Source organism: Artemia sp. Qi Xiang Cuo, chromosome 4, assembly GCF_049724085.1.
Source record: "Artemia sp. Qi Xiang Cuo chromosome 4, ASM4972408v1, whole genome shotgun sequence".
NCBI lineage: Eukaryota > Metazoa > Arthropoda > Branchiopoda > Anostraca > Artemiidae > Artemia > Artemia sp. Qi Xiang Cuo.
Genome location: NC_142797.1, coordinates 32,574,329 through 32,592,264, shown reverse-complemented (window position 1 = coordinate 32,592,264; position 17,936 = coordinate 32,574,329). Strand labels below are relative to the sequence as shown.

Below are 17,936 nucleotides of genomic sequence, written 5' to 3'. Positions count from 1 at the left end.
GAAAAAAAACAACATTCTGAACCAAATACAACTGACTAAAACTCTTTTTTATTAAAAAAAAACAATTACTTATTAAAACTACTCCCCTTATTAAAAACAAAACAAAACGAACAAGACTAGCAAATAGAAACTGCAGGTTAAAGTTTTTGAAAGAAGCATGTACTCGATCCAGACGAGACCCGGGCCACATCCAGATTATTTAGGCTTAATCCACTCATTTTTTTTTTTTTTTTTACATTTCAATATCATTATTACTTAGAATAGTCCATCATCAGCAATTTCAACGTTTTTGGAATCCAATTTTCAACCCAGTCATGTAAACTTAAAATGAAAGCTACAAAACCAATAACGATGGCGATGAAAAGGAAACGGATAATAAATTGTCCATACAATGGCACTAAACCGGTGGACAGAAAAAAAATGTTGCACATGGTCACGTAAACTAAAAATAAAAGCTACGTAGCGAATGCTGATGGTTACAAAAAAAGGGTGTGGTAGAAACTAATCCAAATGATGGCACTGAACAGGTGAATGGTCAGTTCTAAATATTTCAGACTTTCAAAAAAAAAAAAAAAAAAAAAAGAAAAAAAATCTATTTATGTTTTAGATTGTGGGCTAAATATAACTAAAAGGCGAGTAAGGTATTATCACTCCGATTTCTCGAATTTGGATTTGTTGGAGAGAAGTGAACGGGTCCTCGGAACACTGGTAAAAATAGGGCAATCACATTCAATACGAGTCTTAATTTAAAATGTTAATAGAGTTTTAATTGATGTACACTAAATATGCATGAATAATACAATACGCTCCTTATAAGGCCATATCCAGGGGGCGGGGGAGAGACCACCAGGTTTGAACCCCCCCCCTGAAATCTTTGCCCGTATCTTAAAATCGTAACAAAAATACACATAAACAAATTTTTGATGCGATTTGAAATTTTTTTTTAACCCCCCCCCCCCCTCCAAAAAAAAGAAAACCGAACAAAAAATCTGGACACGCTTTTGAATCCTTCCATTACTTCAATTGCTCAATTTCACCAGAACTACCATATACCCTACTATTTATATTAATATTGTTGACAAACGGAGCAAAATTAAGGAAAATTATGGTTTTAGGGAAACCACAGGAATTACGGAATAAATTTTTATAGCCTGACTGAAAAATTTTACAGGACGTTCTCTCTCTAAATAATTTCCACAATCTTGTGGAATGAAAATAAGAACAGCCCATAAAAATTCACAGGCTGCTTTAAAACCAAAGATTATAGAAATACAAAATACGAAGAACACAAACTAAATACCAGTTGATATAAAAAAAAATGACACTCTGATTTTTGAAAAATCCCAAATTTCCAAGAAACCATGCCTTTTCCCCTTTTCTCTCTATAAACTGAAAAAAAATCCAGGATATAAAAACAGCATATGATTGAACAAGCGATTGTACTAAAAAGTGATAATACGGAATGATATCTTTCAGAAAAAGAATCTTTGCTAAGACGGCTTTTTACTTCAACAGTTTATTTGTATTTCAACGCATTAATTTTCTTTTAGTTGAGAAATTACCTGTAAATGCTTCCCAGTAGAACTTCATGGTAAATGGCATGTTCAACAAGATACTGGACCCTACGATTTCCCTTGACACGAAAAAGAAAATAAGGAAGAAAAGAAAGACAATAAGATATCCATATGCACAAAGTAATTCAAAGACAATAATATTCATGTAACTTTCCAGTACTGAAAGCCAAGGCCGTACCGTGGGGATAGGGATGAGCTCCCACCCACCCAACCTGAAATGCAAACATTACATAAAAGATCTTTTATTTTGTTAGGTACTGGCAAAAAAAACACTTTAAAGGCCCCTTTTCCTGTTTAAGCCACCTGCCTTGAATGAGCTCACCCCTCCCCGCCTTTACCTCTGATACAAATCTTCAGTACGGCCCCGCTTGCAGCTCAGAATGTATAGTTTGGCTATAATATATTGAATAAAAAAAGGATTAGTCAGGCCAAAACTATTAAAACAATACTTTACAAATAATGATGTTCCTTTTTAAGTGAATATGTTTGCTTTATGTCAAATAAATTTGTAAGCCAATTTCGTTTCAGACACAGGGGAAATAATTAACTGCTGACTTTTCAAAACTTAAATATAGTCACTGCCCGGCATATTCAACTGCTTTTAATTACTTCATATGCGCTTAAAGTTTATGCAACTAATCACAATGAACAAGCAGTTACTTTGTTCTGGTCTAGATTAAAGCGCCTTTTTTTGCTTTTGTTTTCGATTCTGAACTTAGAGCACGAAAAAAAGGTAACACAGATTCAGCTTACATGAAGGGGCATATTGCTCATGGCCACGCATAGTCCAAGGAGGTCAACTATAGACGAATTTTGCCAAGGTGAAATAACGCCATTGATAAAATAGGCCATTTCTTTTTATTTTTTAACTTCAATGTGAACATCCTTTACCTTTGAATAGCCATGTATACCTAAAAACGAAAGTCAGCAATCACAGCTCTCGAGAATCAGAACAACATTTCTGGAATATCGTTCTGATTTCAAATTAACAACTCTTACTCAGATAATTTTCATTTTATATCGTACAGTAGTGTTGATTTTACGATTAATTTGGAATAATCGAAATAAAGTTTAAAGGTTTTTGCTTTCAAATTTACATTTAAACATAGCCATGCTGCTTCAACTAAAAAGTACAGTTAATGCACCTTCCACATTTACGTATGTTATCCGTTCGCCACTGATTGCTTCAGAACACAGAACAAAACTATTTGCAGCTTAAATTGTATAAATTGGGACTTTAAAGGGGCCCAGATTTGACAATATTTTTAAGAAATAAAAGCGATAATGAACAAATGGACCAGTTTGAAGACTCTCATTATAATTCCGTTTAGGTGGGTTGAACGTTTTTATGTATACTAATGAATTCTAGGAATACAGAACTTGAATTTGTAACTGTGACGACCAAAATGAATTGAAAACAGCTTCGACTCTCGTCATGAAGGATATACCGTTCCAGTTTGATCTAACAGTAAACAACAAACTGATAACAAGGAACTAAAATATTAAACTTGAAAAACAGGGGAACATAATAGACAATTAAAACTCCACTACAGCCAATGTAAGTAATTCTGACCTTCTTCTTTTTACTTTAACGATTAGAAAAAAAAACGCGTAAAGCTCTTTTTTGCATATCATAACATTTATTTAAACGGGACTATTCCCCAATAAGTTCATTCTGTCATCCGAGGTTTCAGGAGTTTCACCCGAATTGATTGTCACTTTAACTGGTTGAACTGCATCAAAGCTCCCATAGCTAGGAGCTGCGTCCTCATGACTTATTGGCAATATTGGTACACTACATCGGTTAGGCAGTCGAGTTGACGAGCTTATATGGTTTACTGAAAAATAAAACAATAATGAAACTGAAAAAAAAAAAGATTGCACAAAAATAGAGGCAAGAGGCACGGGAGTAACTAGCAAAGCGGTGCATTCACAGGAATGGTTCGGAAGGTATAGGCTACGCAACCAATCTTAAAAGTGAGAAATTATACCCCAATACGTTGAGATTACAACCACTCTCTATGGCAACACCTATAGATTTCCGTTAAAACGTGGCTGGTCGTCATATTTAAATACAACAAAAGTTACTAAATTCGAATTTACCGAGTTTTTGTGGGTAGTAAGACTATGAACATAGTCTCTTTCTGAGAATAGCTTTCGTCCAAATGACTTTTTGGATCAGGAAGGGGGAGGGGCCTTACCAAAAAACTATTAAAAATAATTAACAATTCAATTGTTAAGTTTATGGGTGCTGATTTCGAAACAAATGTATTCTGCAATCAGCATTTGAAATTGCATTCTCCTTCTTTTTTCGATCACGAAGGAAATTTTTAACACAGTTTAAGCAATGCTTTAAACTACGCCTATAAGAAACGATTCATAGCCAAACTGTCAGTGATCATTTTTTTCGCTCATAGTTTTTAAATACTTATTTCAGCTTGGGTCTGAAAATGTAATCTTATTTTGCTCTTTGTTATATGGTTACTTGTTTTATCGCAGCGTTGAAAAGTGAAACCCAAAATGAGGGATCTAAATATTGTGCCGAGGATAGACCCACTCCTATATTTCACTCCTATATACCCCTATACCCCTATATTTCAAAAGGTATATCCTTTTGAAAATAAATGATTTTTAATAGTATGTAATATTGACTCGATTTAATTTTAAATCAACATTTACTACCATATGTCCAATGTAGGGATACAACACATTTACAATTAACTTTCTGTATTATACTCATTGAATGTGAGGAGAGATAAGTTGTATATTATACAATATAAATTTAGCAACAAAAGCTTGAATTTTTTTAGAAAATTATGCGACAAGAATAAATAAAAATCGAGCGGAAAATTTGCAATTTAAAAATTATTCGGAGTTATTGAAACAGGAGTTTAGCACTACTAGTATTGTTCTGAGTGAAACAAATAAATGATATCCAAGGAGAAATGAATTTCACGGCAAGAAAATATACTATGGGACGATTTCCATGAAATTGCAGACTGTTTCCCAATGTTCTTTTAAATATCCTAAATACTAAAACATTTCACGTGCGATACCAGTTGACTAAAGAAAAAAAATCCTTAGTTTGGATTTTGACTCGAAAAGACAAATCAGGCTGTCAGAAGTTTATTATCGACATTTATTTTTCAACATCTCTCATGGATTTTAAGATGAGGTGTTTTTTGAGTTCAGAGAAAACTCAAGAGACCACCAAAGGAACACAATTCTTCAGAAATGCACTTCTCTACGTTCAGAAAATAGTTTTTTTGCAATTTAAGACAGTTTAGACGGCAATGGTGGACTCTATGCATTGGCAATATTTAAATAAAAAGCTATTGTCCTGTTTTTTTTCATAATTTTGACTGCTTACTGCCGGACAAATGTTAAAGCTGAGACGTTTCAAAATTTTTCAAAATTTTTAGCTCGTATTAAAATTCAGTCGCAGGATCTGTTTAAACAAAAGTAATGAAAAGATAAAACATTGAGCAGAAACATGGGCATTAACAAAGAAGAAAATGATGACATATTAGATATTTTTTAATAATTTATTTAAGGATAATCTTAGGAGTAAGGCTAGGGATTGAGGCACCAAAAGCGATTCTTTCTACACAAAGTGGTTGATCTGTATCATGAACAAACTGCTTAGATGTCTTAGGTATACCCTCCAAATTAATATAGCAAATTAAATAGCATGCAAGGGCGTAAAAGAAAGGATAATCGCCCTAGATTAGGCTAAGATAGAGCTATAAAAATGGGCATTTATCATTGTGTCAGCCTCAGTGTTGCGACGTTTATTGAAGTAGTAGTAGCTTAGAAGTTTTAGCTCTTCTGAACTTACTCTTAAGTTGTAATAGCCGAAACCCGACCCAACAGCACGTTATAAACATGTATAAGCGACACTTTGTAATCATCAAATCAAGAGATAAGTCGGGAATTTGAATAACAAAAACTTCCTAGTTCAAACGGTAACTATTTAAAATGCGAAAAATGTATCCGAATCCGCCTGAAATATATATGTTGGTCCCAGAAAGAGCTGATCATTGTCTTCCGAATTGTACTAAATCTAGACAGAAAAATGTATTCTACATGGAGAAAATCACAGTGGCAAAGATTTTTGTTCGTACTATCTTGTTTCTTGTGGAGTAGGATAAATAAAAGAGCATGATTTGTCAATTTTCTAACCAACATAAATTGGAAAAAAAAGAAAGAATCCAGGACATACGTTAGTGACAATTGGCAAATCTCGGATACCTAGCAAGACATATTCAAAAAATAATCATCAATACATTTCTAAGAGTTTGACTCAATCTTTTAAAGGGAATCAAAAATCTAAAAACAGGCCCTATTTATTTGGTGCGAAACGTCTCTGTTCTTGGATCTTCAGCTCCGTTGTACTGTGGACAAGCCACAGAACAGGAAAGGAATCAGTAACACTTTTAACACTAAAAACCTTGTCTCATAACCAGTTATCAACTGGAGTCCTTGAATACTAAGGATTTTACAGATTGGTAAACATTAGAACAAATAAGCAATGAAACGAAAAACAAGCTATATTACAAAAGGAAGAAGCATGGAAATTTTGGAGCTGGTAAGTACATGCAAGATTTGGGTTAGAGCTCCAGGTTGATAGTTGCGTTATCAGCAGGGGAAAGTTGGAATCTCAATCTGAAAATAGCCAAGTAGCCCTTAAAAAAATATAATATTTTTCCATTGGTCCTTTTTCTTAATTTTACAGCCATCAAATAAAAATTAAAGATTTAATCAGTTAAACCCAATAATTTTTTTTTCTTATTCTAAACTGTATGTTCAAAAAGTAAGCAAACTAAGAGTATGTGAATATAGCACATATTTTAATTTTTCTTTCTTGTGATGGCAACGATCTAAGCTGTAAATTGTCAGCTACTTTATTATATACGTTATCATCCGATAAAGTGCAGCCTTTGCATGGGATTCATTAAACGAAAATATACACAGCGTGCTGACAATGAGAGCAAGCTCTATTGCCAGGAATCACCCCCCCCCCCCCCACCACAAATAAACGGAAGTGTACGAAAAATCGTATAAATCTGAAAATATGTGGGGAAGGAAGTAAGGCCTGAAGGCCCTTCCACCTGATTAAATGCCTAGGAATGAAGCTAGTGTAAATGAAGAGAACATACCGCAGAGTTACTAACGAACAATGATGCTATTCGAAGCGTAAAAATAGTAGATTAACAGTATTGTATATGTTTTCTCTATCTCGCGATCGTCGAGAAGTCAATCAACTCTATCTCTCAATTTAACAAAGAAACAAAAAAGGAACATATCTCGTAATATAAGTTATATTGAGGAAATAAAAAATCAGACATCTAACTGGTGCAAACGTGTTGCTTACCCACGATTAGGGTTTATAAAACATGACTCAAATTTAGAAAGGTAATCGAGGAATCAATTCCCTCGTCTTTTTATCCACATCCCACTAAATAATGATCAATATTATTAGTAAAAGAGCACGTATCTTAAGTAGCTGCTATAAATGACTTCCTTAAAATCATAAGCGTCAAATAAATTTTTTTGTTTATGAGTTTGTCTTATTTACGGCTTAGAATATACGATTTTTACGCTTAGAACAGCCGCATAGGTGTGATTAAGCATACAAGGGTGAACATTAGACAATATGGACAGAGACAAAAATAAAAGGGATTATTTGGACCAGTTACTACTCAATTTTTTTTCGAGCCTGAATACTTTCTTTATGTGATAACCCTCGGCCCGAATCTTAAGTCAAAAATCAGTTCCATTACCTATCAAAAAATAATCAAATTCAGCTTAGTTGGCTTTTTCCCTTAACAATAACAACTCAACAAGTCATTCAAGAGCTTTTTCTGCTCAATGCACGATTCTTAGCTTCGTATATTATTTAAAAAACTTCCAAAAATAATAACTGATAATTCAAAATAGCCAAAACTATTTTGCCATTGACAAAAATAAACAGCCTACTTTAAATCACCCAAGTAATACAAATTAACACCATAGGCCTACTAAATTCAAATGGCAGAAGAGGGTTTATAGGGCTCTATTTCGTCTCTTCTGGCATCAAAGTTTTTTTTTCTACTGTAAGCTATGTCGTTTTATTATCATTACTATTAGAGCTAAGGCACTCAAGTAACTCTGTAAGCTAATAATAATCATAACGGATTTCAGGATAAGGAATCTAACAGTATTTCATGGCTTGTATTATCTCAAAAGGCTTCAGTTAAAGACTTTGAAGGCTTGCTATATCCTACTCAAGGCCTAATAGGAACTCTAGCAGTTTTATATGTTGGAGGATGACAAGAGGGCAAACAGCAGAACCTTGGATAAAAAAGAAATCCATACGCTTGCTATAGCCAGAAATGCTTACCCCCCCCCCCCCGAAGGAAAAAAACACAAATGTATTTTTAGCTAATAACTTTCTAACGAATTCTTTTCTCTTTCTTTTCTTAGGTTAATTTAAACGCCTAATATGACATTTTTTCTTTCTGACGGCTTTCTAGGGCTATAATGAGAGAAGGGTTGAGATGGCCTGGGCACGTTCTGCGGATACCACATTGCCAAAGATTTCTTTTTTCGGCTAGCCTTCTATGGCTAAACGAAAAGCAGGTCGTCCTCGGTTAGGGTGGGAGGATGTCGTAAGGAAAGATTTAAGGGAGTAGGGAACTTCCTGGGAGGTTGATTTGGGGGACTTTGTAAAGAGGTAGACTTTGAATAGACTGGGATGGAGGAGGAACTTGCATAGCTGTGTTGGCATCAGGTGGCTTGATGGTGCGGTGAGTTGTAGTAGTAGTAGTAATCTGACATTTTGCAAAAAGGTGACTTCGGCTGCAAAAACAACATAAATTTTTTTAACGAAGTTATCAAAATAGCCGCAAAAGCGAAATTCTTTGAGCTCGCAAGAATTAACTGGACTGAATGCTAAAGACCAGGGTTTGTCAGCTAGTTCGTAAAAAAAAAAGATACAAGATATAGCAAAAACTTTCAAATAGGGTATATGCTCTAGTTTTAGAACAGCGCAGGGAGTGAATATAGGTTATGTGAGAAAGCACTTCACCAACGGGTTTAAAGCACACAGACTTACCTAATATCACCTAGATGCTTGACCGAGTTAGAGCCCATCAGAAACCTAAGCATAAACAATATCTAAAACTAAATTGTTATGACAACGAATAAACAACAAAAAATCTTAATAAAATCTATTTTATTTGTTGGTAAGCATTTATAAGATTAATCAAATTACGCCCATATAATTAAAAGAAATTTACGCGAAAATAATCTGTATAATATTTAAACTAAAATAAAGATAAAAAGGGGTACCGAAAAGGGGTAAAGATACGTTGGGTACCGTCTAAAAGGGGGGGGGGGTAGTCAGTGAACCATGATTTTCTCAAGAAGTTTTAACACTCCATAGATACTTCCGTTAAAGAGAGAATTATTCCAGAAAAGAAGTTAAAAGATAATTTTCTGCAGCCTTATTCCCCCTGAAAATGCTGGTAATTGCCACCCTTCCCAAATTAAGTCTGATATGGTGTCTTTTCTGCACTTTAGATGTGAAGCTTTTGTATAATCATCGCATAATTAAGGAGACAATTTATTTTATGATACGGATTAAATCATGTTTTTAAGGTTCGGAATCTGAGTAAGAGTGTTCCGTTGGAAAATATTTCCAACAGCTCTAAATCCCTCAAGAACTAACTACACTGCAATAATTCAAAAGGAACTGAGACATATCTTCAGAGGTAAGGGAAGAAACTAAAAAATGAATCTGAATTGCTCAGCTTTTAATATTAGCGTCTGATTTTGCCATTAAGACACGGTTAGGACAATTCTAGTATCAAAAGCCGGATTTCAAAGTTAGGCAGCACAGCCTAGCTATATATACAGTCATGCACGTTTGTTTCACAAATGGGACATATCATGGCACCATAGACGGACGGTGGTCTGCGGACTGAACCATTGATTAATTTCCTAATAGTGTATCAAAGTGCAGCAAAGATATATAAATTTGTCATTGCGCACGCGCGAAGGAAGAGCCAAGGAGAAATACGCAGCATACGATATGTGGTCTGCGGACTGAACCATTGATTAATTTCCTAATAGTGTATCAAAGTGCAGCAAAGATATATAAATTTGTCATTGCGCACGTGCGAAGGAAGAGCCAAGGAGAAATACGCAGCATACGATATGTGGTCTGCGGACTGAACCATTGATTAATTTCCTAATAGTGTATCAAAGTGCAGCAAAGATATATAAATTTGTCATTGCGCACGCGCGAAGGAAGAGCCAAGGAGAAATACGCAGCATACGATATGTCCCAAAACTCTTCAATGGGGAAGATAGGAACGAATGGGGAAGTTAGGAACCTGGACTGTGGTTAGGCAGGAAATTAGAAATTAATCCATGGTACATTGGAGACAAACCAAAGATCTTGGGAACCAAATGAAACATTGAGAAACGGATAAGAACAACTGACCCAGCGTATATTGAGACGTATGACATAAATCTAAACTTGGAACAGATCTTTACATGAAGTCCTCCAAATTACTGCAGCTGAGCTAAGATAGTAATATATACTAATGCTATACCTATATTACTATATCTATACTACATTTACTAAATAATAACAGGGCAAAGCTTACATGGAAGAGAAACGGTAAGGTCTTCCTTTCTCATACTCGAACTTCGGTCTCTTCCATCAGGTACTAAGGATTCCCGACTTCCTCTCAAAGAGGCTGAAGTACTTGCACTTCTCGTTTTTCTATTTAATCCACTTGGCAAATTTAACTTTGCAGCCAGTGCAGAAATCCCGTCAACAGACTATAAAGAAACCATCATTTGAAAAACCAGTTATAATCATAAAATAAATTAAAAAGAAAACATGTAAATTTCAGGCACTACAAGTATTCTTGTCGACATTTAAGACAGGTAAGGTTTTTATACATGGATGAATTGTCTACATTTGCAATAAGCAATCTCGTATGCAAGGATGAACTCAAAGGTTTCATTTGTATACTTCAAATTCCAAACTTGTATTTTCAAAGTAAGAAAGAATGTCAACACCATTTGTTGCTCATTCATATATGAACCATACTCGCACGTACAGAATGATGGTAGAGATCCTTTAATACCCACCCCCTTCTTCAGGAAAAATTATCGCCTAGAAATGAGCCTTTTTCATATTTCGAACCCCCCAGGAAAATGATCTGATCCTCCCACTTCCTCCCACATAGTCAGAACTTTCTACATATAGGATCTGAATGTTACATACAAAATAGAATAAAAAATAAATATTTGGGGATAACATTTTTCATGCTATTAGAACCAATAGTTTTTTTTGCTTCTCATGACTGTTTCTTTTGTCAATTAATTTTCAATAAATTCAAAAGCAAAATTTTGTCTATTTTTTAATGAAGCTGTTAGTTTTTTGAATATACCTTATGTAGATCACTTAGCGCAATGTTAATACTGTGATGAACTGGCATATATATGCTACCTAATTTTTTTTTTTTTTCGTAGTGTTTGTTCGCAACTTTAAAGGATTATCTTCTCTGGTCCATCTTAATTATCTAAAAATTTAGACGAATTAATCTCATTTCAAATAAACCATAGTAATTAGTAGAAAAAGCTGCAGCTGATAATCATTTCCCGAACAGCAATTAGAATAAGATGGAAATGGACAAAGGTTTCTCAACAAGTCATGTTCTAGATCTAGAACAATGATACTTTTGAGAATGGTTTCTCCAGTCGAATTGGGTCCTGAAATAATGTTTTAAAGTAGCTGCCTCTATTTCTTACCGACTTATAAGGCTTGAAACGTCCTAGAAAGACAGGAAGACATTCGGGTACCTTCAAAAAAAAAACCTCAACTTATTTTGAAAGAAGTCAAAAACATGGCGTGTATCAATTTTATTCTGTGCCGCATGTCTTGGAAAAGTGACTGCGAGGTTTTGAGTCAGATAATAACTCCCCTTCCCCCCCAAAAAAAAATTAAGATAGATATGGAGATCTTCGAGAAATCTTTCGTCTTATACACAGGGATGGCTGAAAATGAAACTTTAAAAGATTATCTAGGTTTTTAATTTCGACCCTGGATTTATTTCTGAGTCTGAGTCACATAATAATAATAATAATAATAAAAAAAAAAAAAAAAAAAAAAAAAAACTTGAAGATTTTCTCACACTTTGGGATGTGGAGCCATTCACAAAGGTTGTATTGACTTAGGGCAACTGTGGCACACCACCTTGGGAAGCCTCTTAAAAGTGCTTTTACAATTCTGGACATGTAAACTATTAGAAAGTCCATGATATCAATTCTTGAAAAATGCAACTTTTAGTACAACGTTATCCGATATTCAATAGCTACTATCACTATAGAAAGAAAATATCCAATCTGCTTAAGATTTAACTGGAATTAAATGCATTAAGACCACTAAATCACATTCTGAGTATGGAAAATGCGTGAATATTATCTAAATTAAATAAAAAAACACAAGTTTTTTTTTTAACTGAAAGTAAGGAGCAACATTAAAACTTAAATCGAACAGAAATTATTCCGTATATGAAATGGCTGTCCCCTCCTCAAAGCCTCGCTCTTTACGCTAAAGTTAGACTATTTCTCGCAGCTCTATTTTTTAAAACAATAAAAAAAATTTTTAATTTTTGAACGTTTTTGAATTAATGGAGATTTTGATTTTGGCTTACCGTGCATGAATAATTAACAAAAAATTTGCATATCAATTTTACTTTTATTTGGTTAAATGGCTTTCTCGAAATTATTTAGTTTTATTTAAGAACATTTTTATTAGTAATATATGTTACTTACGAATTAACTCACATAACTAACTTCTATATCCATATATGTTTAATACGTATATTAGGGGTTTCGCCTCCTAGTCAATACCTCGCTCTTTAAGCTTAAGTTCGAATTTTGTTCCAATTATTTGAAAATGACCCCATAATGACAAAGGCCGTTAAATAGAATAAATAGCTCTTATTAAATTACTAATAAATCTTTGGATTAAATAGCTAGTTTTTGACTAGGGGGTGAACTGAATCATATACTTAATAATTTCTATTTGTTTTAAATTTTTATGCTGCTCCTTACTTTCAGTTGAAAAACTTGTTTATTTTCTATTTAATTTCTGATCATTTTTTAAATTATGCTGGGAAATCCGGCGCCCTCTTCATAGAAATGTCCCTTCCCCCATGAAAACTTCCTACATGGAAAGATCCTCCCGCACAGCCCCCGACCCCGCCCCCCCACAACCAGAAAAAAAACCCTTGAAAACGTCTGTATGTAACGTCTTCCCAATAACTTTCAGCCCTCCCCCCGGGGACTTTGGGGGATTAAGTCATCCTAAAAGACATATTTATTATATTTTCAACCATGCTGAACAAAATGGCTATCTCAAAATTTTCATCGGGTTACTGTTGGGAAAAAATGAGCGTGGGAGGGAGCCTAGTTGCCCTCCATTTTTGTGTCACTTAAAAAGGGCACTAGAACTTTTAATTTCCGTTTGAATGAGCCCTCCCACGATATTCTAGGACCACTGGGTCGATACAATCACCCCAGAAAAAAAAAAAAAAAAAAAAAAAAAAAAAATAAACACGCATCCGTGATCTTTCTTCTGGCACAAAATACAAAATTCCACATTTTTGCAGATAGGAGCTTGAAACCTCTAAAGTAGGGTTCTCTGATACGCTGAATCTGATGGTGTGATTTTCATTAAGGTTCTATAGCTTTTAGGGTGTCTTTCCCCCTTTTCTTCGAAAATAAGGCAAATTTGCTCAGGCTCGTAACTTTGGATGGGTAGGACTAACCTTGATTAAAATTACACATTTAAAATCAGTACTAAAATCTGACTCGTTTGATATATTTCTTGGCATCAAAATCCCGTTTTTTAGAGTTTCGGTTACTATTGAGCCGGGTCGCTCCTTACTTACAGTTCGTTACCACGAACTGCCTGATAAGATCTACTTAAAAATTAAATATTTAGACAATGTTTAAAAATGACAGACCTATGCCGCCATCTATATTTTTTCAGATTGGAAATTACTGATGGCAAGTCCCTGCTTTAAGAAAACTGGTGGCAGCTGAAATGTGTTTTAATATGTTTTAGTTGAAAAAAAAAGAAGGAAAAGTGAAACCAAAAATGAGGAGGAATAAAGACTCATCGTAAGTCAAATTCAGAACAAACTGAAACTTCTTACGTTAACAAAGTCCATAATCATTTTTACAGATACCAATGTTGATAGTCAATTGCCTTATCAACAGACAAATAAACAGATCTAAGATAAACCCGCCAACCTTGGAAAAATTTGAATAACTGTTCGTAAACACCATGTTTTCTAGGAAACACGAAATTACTATTAAGGTAGTTAACATAAAAGAACATGTTCTATTATAAAATTTATTCTACGTGCTGTGGCAAATGTTTTCTCATAACGCCAGGCAGAATCTATTATCAGTTACATATTATCACTAAATCAGTTACATGGTATCTTCATTCGTTACCGAAATGTCCCAAGGAAAAAAAGTTAATATTGTTTTGTATTAAAACTTGTTACCGGCTTTTTTTCAACTAAATGAGATGTATAATTGAGAAAAAAGAGAAAATAAACCACCTGAAAAAGCTGAGTGGAAAATAAAATCATTTGAATAATGAAAACTCGTGGTATGTGGCATATGATGCACGTCTTACGCTTAGGTTGACTTTACTCTTTACAATTTCCTCCGATGATACAATGAAACAAAATGACTCCCGCAACTTACTTTTCAATTTGTGTAAACCTTTTTTTCAAAACTGTTTTGTTAGCAAGAAGTTTGGAAAGCTTGTTAATATAAAATTTGTTTGTAAAGCGTTATTCTGTTAACAAGGACGTATCCAGGATTTATGGTCGGGGGGGAGGGGGGGGGATACGCGTCAAAAAATTTTTTATATGCATTTTTGTTATATTTTCACGAGTCGGACAAAAAATTCGAGGGGGTTCAAACCCGGTGACCACCACCCCCTGGATTTTGCCTTGTCTGCTAAGATTCTTCCCGAAAGAGAAAAATGTATTTATTAATTACTTACTGGTTTGTCGGTAAATACTCTACTATTTCTCTTTGAAGATGGACGGGAGTTACACTGACTGTTTGGAAGGCTAGTTAAAGGACTTTTCTGCTTTGCAGCCCCTTCTTCTGGAGTTGTTACTATCTCTGTGTCTTCACTTTCGATATCTAGAACCTGAGAGAGGAAGAAAAAATCTGAAATCCTTCCAAGATATTTGGGTGGTTGAGAGTTGAACGCGCTACTTGACAACACGCTACTTGACAAATTTTAAATTCCAAAGAGGATGTAGTACAAAAGGGAAACATAATGTGAGCAAAGTGACAGGGTAAGGTCCATATTTTGTATTTAAAAAAGAGATCGAACAGCTCTAAAGCGACAAAATAAAAGCATATTCAGCAAAAAAAAAATTATTTTCAGAAAAGAAAAGTTACCTTTTCAACGTACAATTTTTACATGCTCTACAAAAAATCTTATTTTTGCAATAAATAATTAAACTAAAATGGATAAAATTTAACTAATATAATGACTTGACGTGAGCAAGCTCAAAACTTCAAATTTGACGAACAAAAATTACCAGAAAACATTGATTATTTTTAAATAAGATATTCTTTAATTAATTGTATCGATTATACAGGGTCAAACTTTGCTCTAACCGTAATAACATACCAAGGACAGTGATAACGAGGTCTGATTCTTTGAATTGGTTACGTCAAAACTTACAGTCTTGTATGTCTTAACAAATAAGGAAAACTGGGACTTCGTTTATTAATGAAAAGAAGGACATATACAGTTAAGGAGTTTTCGCTTCTAGCGGGCGCTGAACTTAAAAATGAAAACGTGAGAGAAAAAACAGCAAAGTAAGATCGAATACACCTGACCCAACAGCTTAAAAAGGTAAAGCTTTTCTTTAAAGGTGTAGTTGTCTTCGGGAATTAATAGATTGCAAATGTTTGAAATTGTACAGACGAAATATTGCCAAATTCAACCACTTAGTTTTACATATTTATTTTCAAGCTTAATATGTTCAAGCGAAAAACCTCATAAACTACCAAAAGTAATATCCTAGGAAATTGCGGTCTTCAGGTTTGATTAGACCTAAGATGGGTCCAGCGCCATTTTTCTTTATTTTGATGTCCTTAGTAATTTTACCATGGATACAATCTCTGCATCCCATGGTTATCTGATGGTTATTAATGACTTTTACTAACTACTAAACTTTTAGATTGACAGTTAAACTTGTAGGCACTACTGGAAACTATTTTAGAGCTCTGAACAAAAGATGAACACGTATGCAAATGAGTAGAGAAATACAAGGTCACCTATTGCACATAAATAAACATGTAGTGTACATGTTACCGTCAATGTCTGAAATCTGGTTAATGTCGACATTCACCGGTCAATGTCGGACCTTTTTCTCTGCTTGGGTTCAATTAGCTTTGCGAGTCAGCTTTTTCAGTCTTATGCAAGCTATGACGGTAAAAGTTAAAGGTAGGTTAGATTATGTTAGTTTAGGTTAGGTTACATTAGATTAGGTTAAACATGATTATAAATATCAGAAATAGGCTAAAAACCTAAGCTAAGCTAACCTAACCTGGCATCATCAAACCTTGTATTAAATTGAAAAAGTTGACTGGAAACGCTGACTAAATCCAAGGAGATTAAGGCATTTCGGACACTCACCGGTGAATGTCGACATTCACCAATTTCGGACAGTCACGGTAATGTACAGATTTATTAACAACAGCATCCTGCAACATCACGTTTTATCTCTATTATCAATGACATCAAATCATTTCTAGTGCAGGAACGCAGTTTCATTTTCACGACTATTTTCGAGTTTCATTATTTCGTATTCTTTATGAATGAACGACTTTTTATTTTCCTTTTTTACAGCATTGTTGGAAATACATATGGCTCCAAAATGTTTTTGGCTTTAGCAGGAAAAATACATAGCCAGTTAAATTATGACAAAACCTCAAAAAACACAGTTCCCCTCAACTTTCATTCCTAGAAAAAAGGAATCAAGTCAAATAAGTACTAATAAATTGCAATTAATGTCCGTTGACTTAAGAAACCCATTCTCTTGCTCATACGAAAAGACAGTGTCATCATATACTAGCGTAAAAGAGCAGTTCTGAAACAGACATTTACTGATGCAATTACTTATTTTAGTAATTTTCATGTAAGTAATGGATTGAATCTGGAAAAGGTTCAATCCTATTTTGCTGTCCTAAGACTCCTTTTTTACGTTAAAAAGAGAAATTACCTAGCAGAAATACATGAGGGTAACAGCCAAAATTATGTTCGAGTAATATTCAAGAGTATTCCTCAAAACACTCATTGATAAGCAAAGAAATTTATTTTGGAAAATGCCATTTAAAAGATAAAAAATGCACTAATGATCTGACACTAAATTTATTTATATTCTGGTAATTTTTTAGCATTTCGGGATATTCCCGCCAGAAAAAGACACTTTTACGCTACAGCTAGTTTACACACTCATATACTAGTTTACGTGAAGTTAAAAGACTATCGCAAAACTTATTCCCATTTTTAGGTGTGGTTGTATTTACGAAGTGATAGAAGAATGAAAAGACAAAAAAAGATTGAACCACTTTTGAAATAGGCACTGAAGCTACGATACAAATAGAGGCCAAATTGAACAAGAAATCACGACACCAAATAAACCCGCATTTTATGTAACAGAAAAACGGAAAAAAGATGCTTTAACCTACGTATTAAAAAAACCTACATCTAGAGGTGTAAGAAAGCAAGGCGAAATGCTGCTCTATGCACAAGACTTGGCTATATCAATATGATATACGTTATTGCATCAAGTATGGCACAGTGAACATACTGTATTCCATTACTAATACATTCAAAACAACAATTGTGCACCTAGAAGTACCAAAAAGCAATATGAAATGCTCCTTTGGGTAGAAACTGGACAACACAGTATATATCTTAACATTATATCAATTATAGTGCAAACGTATTGTCTCTAATAATGACAATACTTAAACAAACAAACCTTTTATGGCTTGCTTACATTTTAGTATTTCTAGCTTTTACTTATTTTCCATTGGCAAATCATTACATCATAATCATTACATTAGAACATCAGAACCTTTCATGACAATTCCCATTACTAGTGTCACCTTTTCAACAATCGGAATTAGACTGGATTCATTTCTTTTGACGGCACAGGCGTCTGTCTTTGCTCCACACGCAAGCTCTGAACATTGCTTCAGAGGAAACATACGGCTAGTCCATGCTGAACGTACGGAGACTAG

At 34.2% G+C, this 17,936-nt stretch overlaps 1 protein-coding gene across 1 annotated transcript in view; it reads right to left on the bottom strand.

The window, feature by feature from the left end:
* Window positions 1-258: 258 nt before the first annotated feature.
* Window positions 259-17,936, bottom strand: part of LOC148953021 (unextended protein-like) — a 122,294-nt gene continuing 104,616 nt past the window's right edge. Inside the window, exons 12-14 of the mRNA XM_089087848.1 lie at window positions 14,665-14,817; window positions 10,229-10,406; window positions 259-3,412 (exon numbers count right to left, since the gene is read on the bottom strand). Coding sequence (XP_088943974.1) covers window positions 3,219-3,412; window positions 10,229-10,406; window positions 14,665-14,817 — 525 coding nt within the window. The 3' untranslated portion in view covers window positions 259-3,218. The remainder of the gene's footprint in view (window positions 3,413-10,228; window positions 10,407-14,664; window positions 14,818-17,936) is intronic.